Source organism: Garra rufa, chromosome 23 (assembly GCF_049309525.1).
Source record: "Garra rufa chromosome 23, GarRuf1.0, whole genome shotgun sequence".
In the NCBI taxonomy this organism is placed as follows: domain Eukaryota; kingdom Metazoa; phylum Chordata; class Actinopteri; order Cypriniformes; family Cyprinidae; genus Garra; species Garra rufa.
This window is the reverse complement of record NC_133383.1, coordinates 2,248,103-2,264,060: the sequence shown is the minus strand read 5'-3', so window position 1 is coordinate 2,264,060 and position 15,958 is coordinate 2,248,103. Positions and strand designations below refer to the sequence as shown.

At 28.4% G+C, this 15,958-nt stretch overlaps 1 protein-coding gene across 1 annotated transcript; it reads left to right on the top strand.

Moving 5' to 3' along the window:
• Positions 1–5,068: 5,068 nt before the first annotated feature.
• Positions 5,069–14,300, top strand: LOC141299575 (PDZ and LIM domain protein 5-like). The gene is made up of 4 exons (XM_073829943.1): positions 5,069–5,253; positions 9,248–9,368; positions 11,866–11,981; positions 13,552–14,300. Exons 1-4 carry the CDS (start codon positions 5,092–5,094, stop codon positions 13,639–13,641), a joined length of 489 nt encoding a protein of 162 aa, XP_073686044.1. The 5' UTR covers positions 5,069–5,091; the 3' UTR covers positions 13,642–14,300.
• Positions 14,301–15,958: the final 1,658 nt, after the last annotated feature.

Here is a 15,958-nt window from a genome sequence, read left to right as displayed (position 1 = left end):
AAGAACGCTGCGTGTTTCAAGGCACTTCAGTGGACCTTTAATAGAAGGATGGATAAAAATGTCTTGTGTAGGCCTATTTTATTTTATATAATTTAGGTAATATTTATTAATGATAAACTTCTTCGAATGCTGTCTACATCGGGCACAGACAGCATTCACATAGACGGCCTCCCCTGTTGTTATTATAATCATTTAATATTGTATTGATTTATATGATAACTAATAACCCATAAACCCAGGACATAAACCCTCTTTTTAAGTTGTAATGACAGTTTTCTACGGTTATTGAAATGGTTAAAGGTTATATTAAAATTTCATACAACATTAATCTTATTAACTTGACTGACTTCCGGAATAGAGGAGGTAACCAATGGCGTTTGAGATTACAATTAAACCAGCAAGTCCCGCCCCACTTTTGGTGTTTGTCAGCGTCGCGTGCACTTTAATACCACGCTATACAAAACTAGGATTGATATTTGCAGCGCAAAATTTGACCGTATGGATAAAAAAGATGGTTATTTTCGTCAGTTATGACACTCAGCTCTAGCATTCTGCCCGCTTCAAATCAGACACAGAGATGAAATAGTGCGGTAAGATCACATTTATTTGAATGAATTATTGCATTTGTTTCAGTAAATTATCGATCGACCGACAGAGAGAGAGTGAAGGCAAGAGAGATAGAGATGACAGTTGTGTGTGTGTGTGTGTGTGTTTACCTGCCTGCATGCTGTGCGTCTCTCTACAAACAACGAATTCATTCAAAAACAGCAGTTTTACCACCTCGTTGGTAAGTTTATAATATTAGAAAAAAAAAAAAATGTAAAAAATGCTTTATTTTTTTTATTCTAGGTTTATAAAATCTAAAAACAGTTTATTAGTATAATAAATTTGTACACTAATATTAATACAATTATATTAAAATGTAAATGTTTAAATTATTTGAATTTTATATTATTATTAGAAAACATTGCCTAAAATGTTCATTTTTGTAAGTTGATAAAATGATGATATTGAGTAAAAATAAATAAATAATTAAATAAAACATCCACAAACAGTAATATTATCGAGACGCTTTTCATTTAGATCACTAAACTCCAGCTTGTTCGTCAGTGTTTTTAGATCATTGTTTTAGATCATTGTTGGTGGCTCTTCCGCGATGAGGAATATATATATATATATATACAGGTGCTGGTCATATAATTAGAATATCTTCAAAAAGTTGATTTATTTCATTAAATTCCATTTAAGAAGTGAAACTTGTATAATGTATACATTCATTCCACACAGACTGATATATTTCAAGTGTTTATTTCTTTTAATTTTGAAGATTATAACTAGGGATGTCCCGATCAGGTTTTTTTGACCTCGAGTCCGAGTCATTTGATTTGAGTATCTGCCGATACCGAGTCCCGATCCGATACTTCTATAATACGTAACAAAAGAAAAAAGAAGAGCGAAGAAACAGATCCAGGATGTTCCTTATTTTTTATTTAATTCACCTTATTTTAACATTCAACAACAAAGACCACTTCTGTGGGGTAGCTTGAACAATCAAGTAATAAATTACATCAATTCTTCACTTCTGGACTTTAGTGCATGAGTAAATATATAAAAAAAAGTCTAATATAAAAACAAATACCTCTTAAAATACTTAAAACTTAAAATACCCGGCAGGCATGTAAACTAGGGATGCACCAAAATGAAAATTCTTGAATTCTAACTATATGACCAGCACCTGTGTGTGTGTGTGTGTGTGTGTGTGTGTGTGTGTGTTTGTGTGTGTGTGTGTGTGTGTGTGTGTGTGTGTGTGTGTGTGTGTGTGTTTGTGTGTGTGTGTGTGTGTGTGTGTTTGTGTGTGTGTGTGTGTGTGTGTGTGCATAATTATTCGGCACGTTGATATTGTGGTCATATGTTTTTTCCCCAAGCACATTTGACCAATTCCAAACCACATCAATCTTAATAACTACTATTCATTTTGTATTTAATTATTTATAAGTGATATATGTGACCCTGGACCACAAAACCAGTCATAAGGTTAAATTTTACAAAACTGATATACACATCATATGAAAGCTCAACAAATAAGCTTTCTATTGATGTATATATTTGTTAGAATATGACAATATTTGGCCGAGATACATCTATTTGAAAATCTGAAATCTTAGGGTGCAAAAAATCAAAATACTGAGAAAAACACCTTTAAAGTTGTCCAAATTAAGTCCTTAGCAATGCATATTACTAATCAAAAATTACATTTGGATAGGTTTACAGTAGGAATTTTACAAAAAATCTTCATGGAACATGATCTTTACTTAATATCCTAATGATTTTTGGCATAAAAGAAAAATCGATAATTTTGACTCATTCAATGTATTTTTGGCTATTGCTACAAATATACCCCAGCGACTTAAGACTGGTTTTGTGCTCCAGGGTCACATATATATTTGTCCATGAAGGCTGGACGTGAAAAACTCCTTATATTCAGGTGTGCAGAATTATTAGGCTCATTTTCTTTTACAGATAAAATGAACCAAAAAAGAGATTTACCTCAGACTGAAAAGTCAAAAACTATTAAATGCCCATGAGAATACTAATGCAATACTGGAATTTGCAAAGTTAAGGCATGACCACCGGACAGAAAAACGCTTGTTGCGTCTGCATTGTCAGAAAAAGCAGGTGGAGGAGAAAAGATGCATGTTAATTGCAAAAAAGTAAGAATTAATATTAAGAATTAGATATGAAACCATCAGGAACCATTTAGTCTCCAGTGCCAGCGGTTTCCAGAACTGCAACCTACCTTGAGTCTCCAGAAGTGCAATGTGTCAGGTTCTCAGAGACTTTGCTTGAGCAAAAAAAATCCCAAAAAATATTTAATAAGAATAACATAAGAATAATTAATAAGAATAACATTCAAAAAAAGAAAAGAAAACACAAAACAATTGTCTGACCTCAAATGCTAGAACAGTAGTGTTACATTTGTTACAAATTTTGTAACACTGAACACCTACACAAGACCTTCATGTTCCAATATCCGAGATTGAACAGCAACATTAGTGTGATGATCACATGCGGCTGTGTGGAGTTTCATTCTCAGAGAAACGAGCGTCTGATAGATTTAGGCTGTTTAAGTTAGTTGAGCGTTGAGTTTGTCCGGAGGCTAGTGATGATTCAGGAGCTCAGACTCCTCAAGCCGGTCTCGTGAGAGCGTGAGCGCCGGTATCCGTTACGCCGCCGCGGCCGCCACAGACTGCCAGACTCCGGGCCGAAGCGGCCGTGACATCCAAGCTTGAAGTCTCGGCTTTCTGCATCTGATACGGCCAGTTTCTGTTGTTTTCCCTTCCAGCTAATCATCCGATTTGTCAGCCGCATCCCCGCTGCCGTCCTCACGTTACCTTTAGCAGATTCCTCCGCATCAGATCTCGCTCCAAACGCCTGTTTTCACAGTGTCAGGACAGACCAGAGCTCCGATAGCACAGCAAACGCCTGCGATTGTGGAATTAAACATGCTTGGAGAAATAATTCACTCAAAAATAAGCATCTAACCTCTCTGTATAGTAGTGTTGTATTTTATTTATTTGAAAAAAAAAAAACATTTTTATGGTGGTTACTTTTTTGTTATTTTAAAATAATGTAGATAGTATTAGTTTAATTAATATTTTCTGTTTTTATTCTTACATTTTCTTATATTTTATATTTTGTTATAGTTCACTAAAGCTAAAAAAAAATGAAAACCATTAAAGAAAATTTTTGGATACTTAAAAAAATATATATATATATTATCAATGAAAACTTTAATAGCTTCCAAATTATACAAAAATATCTTTTAAAATTAAAGTTTATATATATATATATATATATATATATATATATATTTTTTTTTATTGTTAAATGTCTGTATAGTTTCTAGTATTTTTTTTTCAGATGTACTTAAAATTAAGTAAATGTTTAATTTAATTATTAAAATTGTAAAAATGTGTGTGTTAGTGGAAACTGTGATACATTTTATTTTCCAGAATTTACAAATAAGTAGTTTTTTTTTTTTTTTTTTTTTTTTAAATGTCTTACTGTCACTTTTGATCAATTTAATGCGTCCTTGATAAATAAAAGTATTAGTTTATTTAAAACAAAAAAAAGACTGACCTCAAATGTTTGAACAGTAGGTTTACATTTGTTAAAAATTCTGTAACATTGAACAACTACGCATTAAAAACTCATTTAAAAATGTTTAAATGAAAATATTAAACTTTAAATAATATCAATAAAAACTTAAAAGCTTCTAAATTATACTAAAATATCTGTTTTCATTTCATTTTAATTAAAGCGTTGATTTTTTTTTTTGTGTGTTTTTGTCATTTTTAGTAGGTTTTGTTTTTGTTAAACGTCTGTATAGCTTTTAGTATTTTTTTCCAGATGTATTCAAAATTATTATGTTTTTAATTTATTTATTAAAATTAACATATTAATGTGTGTTAGTAGCTTCGTATTTTAGTGTAAACCGTGATTTTATTTTTCAGGATTCACAAATGAATAGAATTTTTTAGCATTATAAATGTCTTTACTGTCACTTGATAAATAAAAGTATTAGTTTATTTTAAAAAAAACTGACCTCAAATGATACAGATTTTAACATTGAACACCTAGACAAAAAAACTAATAAAAATGACAAAAACATAAAAGAACAGCATTTATTTGAATTTGTTTAGCATTATAAACATCTTAACTGATTTTGATCAATTCAATGTGTCTTTGATAAATAAAAAGATTAGTTTATTAAAAATAAAAAAAGACTGACCTCAAATGTTTGAACAGAAGTGTTACATTTGTTACAAACATTGAACACCTACACAAGACCTTCATGTTTCTAAATTGAAATGAGAAATGTTGCTGAAATGGAATAAAATAAAATAATTTACATAAATAAATAATTAACATTTATTTCAAATAAATGTTTTTGATGGTATTAGTTTTAGATAAGTATAATAGCTCACATGGTTATGAATTAATGAAGGTGTAGCTAATTTGATACTAAAATGATGGTATTTGATCAATGATGATATATTGTTGTTCGTCAGGGGTCCATACCTGGTGGCGATGGGCAAATCGTGGCATAAGGAGGAGTTCACCTGCACTCACTGTCACAAATCTCTGGCAGACGTTGGTTTCGTGGAGGAGCGTGGCTCTGTCTACTGCGAGCACTGTTATGAGCAGTTTCTGGCCCCGACCTGCTTCAAATGCCAGCAGAAGATTCTGGGGGTGAGTTTGTGTTGCTAGTCAGTACTGACCTCAATAAGATATTTCACATGAAAGATGTGTACATATAGTCCACAAGAGAAAATAATAGTTGCATTTATAACAAGTTTGCATTCCCTTGATTCTTAATACTGTGTTGTTACCTGAATGATCCACAGCTGTGTTTTCTTGTTTAGTGATAGTTGTTCATGAGTCCCTGAAAAGTTCATTCAGGTCCCACAATTTTTTAGATTTTTTAGATTTTTAGCGTTTTTATGTATTTGAACCCTTTCCAACAATGACTGTATGATTTTGAGATCCATCTTTTCACACTGAGGACAACTGAGGGACTCATATGCAACTATTACAGAAGGTTCAAACTCTCACTGATGCTCCAGAAGGAAAAAACATGCATTAAGAGCCGGGGGGTGAAAACTTTTGATCAGAATGGAAATGTTCTTATTTTGCCTAAATATCATATTTTTTTCATTTGGTATTGCCCTTCAGAGGCTACAAAAATGTTTCCCAGAATACAAAAGTAAAATTTACCCTGATCTATAAATTCCAAAAGTTTTCACCCCCGGCTCTTAATGCGTGTTTTTTTCTTCTGGAGCATCAGTGAGTGTTTGAACCTTCTGTAATAGTTGCATATGAGTCCCTCAGTTGTCCTCAGTGTGAAAAGATGGATCTCAAAATCATACAGTCATTGTTGGAAAGGGTTCAAATAGACAAAACTGCTGGAAAACCAAAGAATTTGTGGGACCTGAAGGATTTTTCAAATGTTCAGGACAAACAAGCGACTCATGAACAACTATCACTAAACAAGAAAACACAGCTGTGGATCATTCAGGTAACAACACAGTATTAAGAATCAAGGGGATGTAAACTTTTGAACGGGGTCATTTTTATAAATTCTACTATTATTTTCTCTTGTGGACTATATGGAAACATCTTCAGTGTGAAATGTCTTATTCAGGTCATTACTAAATAAAAATGCATTTTATATGATCTCTCTTATTTTGGTAAAATAATGAACATTTTGCAGATTCTGAAAGTGGGGTGTAAACTTTTGAAGAATGCTTTTTAAAAGAGATTTTTCTGCTCATCAAAGCTACATTTATTTGATTAAAAATACAGAAAATAAACTGTAATATTGTAAAATATTAATGCAATTTAAAATAGTGTTTTTCTAATTTAATACACTTTAAAATATAATTTATTCATGTGATGCAAAGTTGAATTTTCAGCATCATTACTCCAGTCTTCAGTGTCACATGATCCCTTAGAAATCATTCTAACATACTGATTTATTACTTTTATTATCAATGTGATACTTTTTTCAGGATTCTTTGATAAATAAAACATTGAAAAGAACAGCATTACTTTAAAACAGAAACCTTTGAAAGTTGAAAAGTTTGGGGTCAGTAATGTTTTTCTTTCTTTCTCCTTTTGAAAGAAATGAATACTTCTATTCAACAAGGATGTGTCAAATTGATTAAAAGTGATAGTAAAGACTTATATTGTTAGAAAAGATTTCTATTTTGAATAAATTCTGTACTTTTTAACTTTTTTCTTCATCAAAGGATCCTGAAAAAAATATCACAAAGTAACACATTGATAATAAAAGTAATAAATCAGTATGTTAGAATGATTTCTGAAGGATCATGTGGCTGAAGACTGAAGTAATGGCTGATGAAAATTCAGCTTTGCATCACAGGAATAAATTACATTTTAAAGTATATTAAAATAAAAAACTGTTATTTTGAATTGCAATAATATTTCATAATATTACTTTTTTTTTTTTTTTTTTTAAACATAAATCTTACTGACTTGAGCGTCGTCTTCTGCTCATTTCTTTTTATGGTCTTTTATGATTGTTTCCCTGTAAAGCTTTATTCCCAGTCTCTCTCCTCTTGTTTTTCTTTCTGAGAGCGTTGGACTGTGGGAACGGGCTTTAATCGGGATCATAAGGTCTGGTTTATCTGGTCTCGGCCGCTCAGATGTGTGACAATTAGTACATGAACCTGCTTCACAAACACACGGGACGTCTAGCCACTCGAGTGGAAGGGCTTCACTAAAATAATGAGCACCGAGACGGGTTCAGAGTGGAGATAAAACCTGTTTCATTGTCCTGAAGATCACATTTCATTACAGGAGATTCAGAAATTTGTGTGAATGTCATTATTTCAGAGTTGCACAGTTTATAGATCGTATTAATATGTCTCAAGATCAATTTCACTCGATGTTTTAAATGCACTGTTTCTGAACAGGGGTTTGTGAGCTGATGAAAAGCTAATAATTCAATTAATATTATTAATAATATTTTATTTGCTATTTGTGAGTAAAAACTTATAAATGAAGTAAATACGTTACTAATAAATAAGTAAATGTAAATAAAGTAATTTATTATGCAAATAAAGAAATGAAATGGGTGAGAAAATAAATAACGTGAATAAGTTAATAAATAAAATAAAAAATAAACAAGTACATTTAATAAATATAAAAAGTAAATAAATACATAAAGCAAAATAAATAAACAAAATAAATTTAAAAAGTAAATAAATGAATAGATTAGTAAAAGGAAATAAATGATTAATTTAAAAAAGAAATTAAATTGATGAGAAAATAATATAAATGTAAATATGTGACTAACTTTTTTTATTATTTATTATTATTATTAGTGAAATGAATAAGAAGATAAGAAAAAAAATTAATTTCATCAAATTTAATCATGCAAAAAGTAAGATATTTATTAAATATAATTTCATATTTTTTGCATATATTATTTTATAATAATAAAATTTAAATAAAACATAATAAATAAATAAATGAAGTAAGTTACTAATAAAGTAGTAAATGTAAATACATTCATTTATTATTCAAATAAAGAAATTAAAAAAGCAAATATAAATGTAAATAAGTTAATAAATGAAATTAGTAAAAGTAAATAAATTAATTAAGTAAATAAAGAAATGAAATGGATAAGAAAATAATGTAAATGACTAAATGAAATAAATAAATAAATAAATAAACAAGTAAATTAATAATAATAATCAATAAGTAAATATTATTATTATTATTACTGATGAAATTGATAAGAAAATAAGTAAATAAACAAGTAAATAAAGTAAGTAAAGTAAATAATTAAATAAAATAAGTTATTAAAAAATAAATATAGAAAGTTAGTTAATAAATAAAGTAAATTGATCAATAAATCAATAGATCAATAGCCTCATCTTGTAATCACAAACTGTTGGAAAATTACATAAAATCTCTGGCCATTAAGTGTATAAAACATCCAGAATTTTACTTTAGTATATTTCCTTAATGAGTAATTTGTATTTACTTATTATTCACTTTACTTACTTTACTTATTTCATTTATTCACTTATTTGCATTATTTATTTATTTTCTTATTCATTTCAATAATGATTATATATATATATATATATATATATATATATATATATATATATATATATATATATATAATATTAATATATTTAAATATTTAAATATAATTGTCCTCTTAAATAGTTATAATTAAAATAAATATAATTGTTAGTGTTTTGTAGTGTTTTGATGACCTTAACTAGTTATATATATTTAATATTTTATCATTTAATATTATAAATTCTCAATAAATGAAAACTCTCTTGCTCTCTCTAATGTAATAATGCAAAATGTAATATATTTATTAAATATAATTCCATAATATTTTTTTCTTGCATATATTATTTTCATATACACATATAATAAAATAAAAAATAAAACACTTACTAAAAAGATTAAATATTTTATGTCTAGCGCATGTCACATGACCATTAATCTAAAAACCATAAATGTTAATGTAATACTGATATAAATGATCAGCTCATTTATAAAGAGGTTATGTGAAATATTTCCATCTGATTGGTTGGGCTCTAGGATGTGATTTTACAGACGTAACAGTGGTATGAGTGAGTAAAGCGTGATCAGGAAGAGTTCAGGCTAATCGATGCTTCTCATCTGCTAACAGGAAGTTATCAATGCCCTGAAGCAAACCTGGCATGTGTACTGCTTCCTGTGTACCGCCTGCAAGCAGCCCATCCGCAACAACACCTTCCACCTGGAGGACGGTCAGCCGTACTGCGAGACCGGTGAGAAACCCTCCATCACTCAATCTATACTCTATACTCTAACACGCTCTATATAGAGTATTTTCATATATGTAACATACCTTTGTATGTTTAGTTTGATGTTACATTGTTAATGCCCTCTTATAACATATATTTTATTAGTAAACTAGTTAAATAAAAGTGTGTCTAGACAAACTTGAGGTTGGCTTGAGAAAGCCTAGCTTGAAAGTTTAAAGCAGCTGTAAAATCTTAAATTTTGAACTTTATATAGATAGATTAGATGAGATTAGCATGTTGCTAGCGTGATTAGAATGTAGTTGGCATGATTCTTACATTTTTATAGCATGTTTAGTATGTATCTTGCATGATTAGCAAGTTACTAGCATGATAAGCAAGTTGCTAGCACGTTTCTAACATGATTAGCAAAGTTGCTAGCATGTTTCTAGGCTGACAAGCAAGTTGCTAGCATGTTTCTAACATGATTAACAAGTTGATAGCATGTTTCTAGCATTATAAGTAAGCTACTAGCATGTCATTAGCATGTTTCTAACATGATTAGCAAGTTGTTAGCATGTTTTCCAGCATTATTAGCAAGTTGCTAACATGTTTCCAGCATGTTTCTAACATGGTTAGCATGTTGCTAGCATGTTTGTAGCATGATTAGCAAGTTGTTAACATGCATGGTGCTAGCATGCTAGTCATTAGCATGTTTCTATCATTATTAACAAGTTGGTAACACATTTCTAACATGTTTCCATCATGATTAGTAAGTTGTTAGTATGTTTCCAACAGGATTAACAAGTTGCTAGCATGTTTCTAACATGATTAGCAAAGTTCCTAGCATGTTTCTAGGCTGACTGGCAAGTTGCTAGCATGTTTCTAACATGATTAATAAGTTGATAGCACGTTTCTAACATGATTAGCAAGTTGCTAGCATGTTTCTAGCCTGACTAGCAAGTTGCTAGAATGTATCTAACATGATTAACAAGTTGATAGCATGTTTCTAGCATTATAAGCAAGTTACTAGCATGTTACTAGCATGTCATTAGCATGTTTCTAACATGATTAGCAAGTTGTTAGCATGTTTTCCAGCATTATTAGCAAGTTGCTAACATGTTTCCAGCATGTTTCTAACATGATTAGCATGTTGCTAGCATGTTTGCAGCATTATTAGCCAGGTGCTAGCATTTTTCTAGCATTATTAGCAAGTTGCTAACACATTTCAAACATGTTTCTATCTTGATTAGTAAGTTGCTAGTATGTTTCCACCATGTTTCTAGGCTGACTAGCAAGTTGCTAGCACATTTCTAACATGATTAACAAGTTGTTAACATGTTTCTAGCATGATTAGCAAGTTGCTAACATGTTTCTAGCATGATTCTATCATTATTACTAACATGTCATTAGCATGATTCTAACATGATTAGCAAGTTGTTAGCATGTTTACAGCATTATTAGCAATTTGCTAACACATTCTAACATGTTGCTGTCATGATTAGTAAGTTGTTAGCAGGTTTCCAACATGATTAACAAGTTTCTAACATGTTTGTAGGCTAACTAGCAAGTTGCTAGCATGTTTCTAGCATAATTAGCAATTTGCTAGCATGTTTCTAGCATGACTAGCACATTATTTACATGTCAGTTCTAGCATGATCAGCAAGTTACTAGCATTATTTTAGCATTATTAACAAGTTACTAGCATGTTGCTAGCATGATTGGCAAGTTACTAGCATGATTCTATCTTATTATTAGCAAGTTACTAGCATGTTGCTAGCATGATTGGCAAGTAACTAGCATGTTACTAGCATGATTCTATTATTATTAGCAAGTAACTAGCATGTTGCTAGCATGATTCTAGCATTATTAACAAGTTACTAGCATGATTATAGCATAATTACCAAGTTACTAGCATGTTGCTAGCATGATTATAGCATAATTACCAAGTTACTAGCATGTTGCTAGCATGATTAGCAAGCTACTAGCATGTTACTAGCATGATTCTAGCATGATTAGCAAGTTACTAGCATGTTACTAGCATTATTAACAAGTTACTAGCATGATTATAGCACAATTACCAAGTTACTAGCATGTTGCTAGCATGATTATAGCATAATTACCAAGTTACTAGCATGTTGCTAGCATGATTAGCAAGCTACTAGCATGTTACTAGCATGATTCTATCATTATTAGCAAGTTACTAGCATGTTACTAGCATGATTGTAGTTGCTAGGCTAGGTTAGATAGTTAAATAGATGAAAAATATTAGACAGAATGGACGTTTGATTGAGTCTCAAGGGATTGTGGGAGTTTTGTCAGGGTGAGTTTGAATAGTGTTGATCATTTGAACATTCCATCAATGTAAGTCTATGGGATGTTTCTGATTTTTAATCTTATGAAAGTATAAGTGAGATCAGTCTGAAGATCAGGGCTGAGTTTGGTGAAAACTGTAGGAGGAGTAGCGTTAGTCTAGCAGATCTAATAATATGAATAGTAGATTGATTTTGTGTGTTTGGTTCAGATTACTACACTCTGTTCGGCACCAGCTGTCACGGATGTGATTTCCCCATCGAGGCGGGAGATAAGTTCCTGGAGGCGCTGGGCTTCACCTGGCATGACACCTGCTTCGTCTGTGCGGTACAGAAACACATCACACCAACCAGACACATTCACTAGACAACATCTAGAGTTACACACTGAAAACAAGGGAGTGGAAATATATGAAAGTAGTTCAATAAAATACAATTCAGAAGGTTCAAGAACCTTTGTAATTCTAGGATAAGGTTATTTATTCACTTATTAATTGATTAATTGACTTACTTTATTTATTTTCTTTATGTATTTTATTTATTAACTTAATTTGTTAATTTATTATATATTTCATTACTTCTCATTACATTTGACTAATTTACTATTGTTTATTTATTTAGTTACTGATTTCATTTCACTTATTTAGTGTCTTTTTTATTTACGTAATTGATTTAGTTTGATTATGGATTCTTTTTATCTATTTCATCAATTCTCATCACATTTTCATTTAGTTTCTTAATTTTGATTTATTTACTTGCTGATTTCATTTTTTTTACTTTATGTATTTTATTTATTTACTTATTTAATTAATTTACTTTATCTGTTTCATTACTTCTCATTACATTTTCATTATTTACAATTTCATTTATTTATTTGTTTATTTATTTACTGATTTCTTTTTCAATTATTTATTTCATTACTTCTCATTACATTTTCATTATTTATTTACAATTTCATTTATTTATTTGTTTATTTATTTACTGATTTCTTTTTCAATTATTTATTTATTACTTCTCATTACATTTTCATTATTTACTATTTAATGTACTTGTTTATTTGTTTATTTACTGATTTCATTTAACTTTTTTTTTATTTTATTAAATTACTTTCATTTAAAAAGTAAATCATTTATTTACTTTGTTTATGGATTTTTTATCTATTTCGTTAATTCCCATGACATTTTCATTTAGTTACTTTATTTTATTTATTTACTGATTTCATTTAATTTTTTTACTTTAATTTTATTGATTTTTTTTTTTTTTTATCATTTATTTACTTTGTTTATGGATTTATTTTTTAATCTATTTCATTACTATTTCATTTATTTACAGATTTATTTATTTCCTGATTTCATTTTCATTTGTTTACCTTATTTTTTCATTTTCATTTAATTACTTCTCATTACATATTTTCATTAATTATTTACTCCATTTCATTTATTTACCTTATTAACTTTTGCTTATTTATTAGTGTTTTTATTTTATTTACTTATTTTATTATTTACTTTTGTCATTTTGCTAGCTGTTTTACTTATTTACTTATTTATTTTAATTCATTGATTTAATTTATTTACTTACTTTTTACTCACAAATAGCAATTTAAACCCAATAAAATGTAAACATCTTGAGATACCAAGAGAAAAAAAAAAACAGTATGTTATAGAAATTCCCATGACTTTTATAATCTTATTGATTTTTTTAATGACTTTTCCAGTTCTAGAAATCACAAATATATCCAAGTTTAAATAAAAATGACAAGCGAAATGCTTCAATTAGATTCAGAAATATGTTTTTTATGATTTTATCTCATTGTATATGTGTTTTGTCCATCTGTGGCACTTAAACGAGGGTTAATATCTGTTTTTAACATGTTTGCATGTCTCTCTCTGGTCCTGTAGGTGTGCAGCGTGAGTCTGGAGGGTCAGACCTTCTTCTCCAAGAAAGACAAGCCCTTGTGCAAGAAACACGCTCACACCGTCCAGTTCTGATCGCATTAAAGTCTGAATCATTTAAGTACATGAATGAGAAGAATCTGCTTCACTTTCCCTCCAAAAGCACATCATGTGATCAGAAAAAGCTTTTATTATTGATCTGCTTCCCTCAATAAGGTTCGGTTTAATCTCCAGTGTTGCATTGTGGGTGTTTTTATCTGTTTTTGAGTGAGTATCATGCATTGCAGTGTTTTATTGAGATCTTTACCACGATTGAAAATAATGTTTGGTTTGTTATTGTCAGCATTACAGAAGTTGATCATATATTTCCACACTCGTAAGATCAGTTCAAGAGCGTCCCGCTGCAGTTCATCCAGGTATATTTTATATTTATTGAGGCGGGACGGAAGATTTCGGGGGCTTTTTCCAGGAGATATTTAATGTTTTATGAGTTATTTCTCTTTCTATTGCTCTTTTATCTGTCAGGTTTGTGGAACGTCTGATGGTCTCTGTGCCTTTATTTGTATTAATATACACAAATGTGTTTCGTGTTTAGGCCTAAAGTCATTCAGATTTTTTTCTATTGGTTAGCACTCGTTTTTAAGCTAATTAAGGGTTGATGGTTCTTTTGCAGCTTTATTCTCTGTTTTAGTTTTCTGTAATTCACTTCTTTATTCTGAGATGGGATGAAAAAATAAAACACTGTTCTTCTCAAAGTCTCTTAGTGTGATTTAAAATGATTTCTTTGTGAGAGATCGCAACATGAAAACAGTTTGAAAACAGTGCTCCTGTTATTAATAATAAAAAAAAATTAAATCATTATTTAAATTGGAAAAAATGAAAACAAAAAGTATGTAGAAAATATTTAAAAAATAATAACATCTAAAATCAGAGGATGTACCAAAAAAATTCAATTGTTTTTTTTTTTTTGAAAACATTTTTTTAAGCCGAAGTACTAAAATAATAAAAACTAAATAAACTAAAAATAATAAAAAACTGTATTTATATATTTTAAGAAAGACCAAAACAGACAACAAAATTATTAAACTTTAAAATTAAAACAGAAAAAAAAAATAAAAAATATATATATATATATATATGAGAACAAAAGCAAATGCTAAAATTAAAATGAAATAACATATATAGAAAATATTTTAGTACTTCAACTAATAAGTCATTTTTTGTTTTATGAATTAGATATCTTTAAAAAAAAATTATATATATTTATATATATATATATATATATATATATATATATATATATATATATATATATAATTTTTTTAAAGATATCTAATTCATAAAACAAAAAATGACTTTCAGCTAGTCATTTTTTATTAGTTGAAGTACTACAATAATTCAAACTAAAAATTAACAAACTATAGTTAAGAATTAAAATGAGAACAAAGCAAATACTAAAATTAAAATTAAAACACAACATATATAGAAAAATATTTAAAATATAATTAAATCTAAAATCTGAATATAACAAAAGAAATTAAATGTTATATATATTGTGTGTTTTTTTTCTTTAAAGGTAAGTAATTCATAAAACAAAAAAGCCTATTTCAGCTGGTCATTTTTTTTAGTTATTAGATTGAAGTAGCTACTAAAATAATTAAAAATAAAAATTAAAAACTATTATTAAAAAATAAAAATGACAACAAAGCAATTACTAAACTTAAAATTAAAACAACATGTATTTTTTTAATATAATAAAATCTAAAATCAGAATATAACAACATTTTTCAAGCTGAAGTGTATATATATATATATATATATATATATATATATATATATATATATATATATATATATAATATCTAATGTAAAATAAAATCAGAGAATGAAATTTAAATCAGAATAGAACACAAAAAATATATTTAAAATGTATTCAAAATATTAACAAAACATATATATAAGCATTTCTAATTTTTTTTGTTTAACTGAAACTGAATACTGAATAAAACTACATTAAAAATTAATAAAACTATTTAAAAAAATAGAGAATATTACAAAAACATTTACACAAAAACATTTACAATTTAATTTAAGGTATTAAAAACTTTAGCATTAAAATATAAATATATATATATATATATATATATATCAACATATATTGTATATATGTATTGAAACTAAATACTGAATAAAACTACAATGAAAATTAATAAAACTATATTTTTAAAAATTAACTAAAACAACAAAATTACTAAAACTTTAACTAAAATTTAAATGAAAACAAAATATACAGAAAAATTGTAAAATCTAAAATCAGAGAATATATCAAAAATATTTACAATTTAATTTAAAGTATTACCAAGTACTATTATAGTACATACTAAAATAACAGTGCATGATCAGAAAGCCGTTG

Bases quoted from the DNA above. Each gene is read 5' to 3' on its own strand.
- LOC141299575 (XM_073829943.1), top strand. From the start codon at position 5,092: ATGGGCAAATCGTGGCATAAGGAGGAGTTCACCTGCACTCACTGTCAC. The intron at 5,254-9,247 runs GTGAGTTTGTGT...ATCTGCTAACAG, and splicing joins GCCAGCAGAAGATTCTGGGG to GAAGTTATCAATGCCCTGAA. The intron at 9,369-11,865 runs GTGAGAAACCCT...TGTTTGGTTCAG, and splicing joins TCAGCCGTACTGCGAGACCG to ATTACTACACTCTGTTCGGC.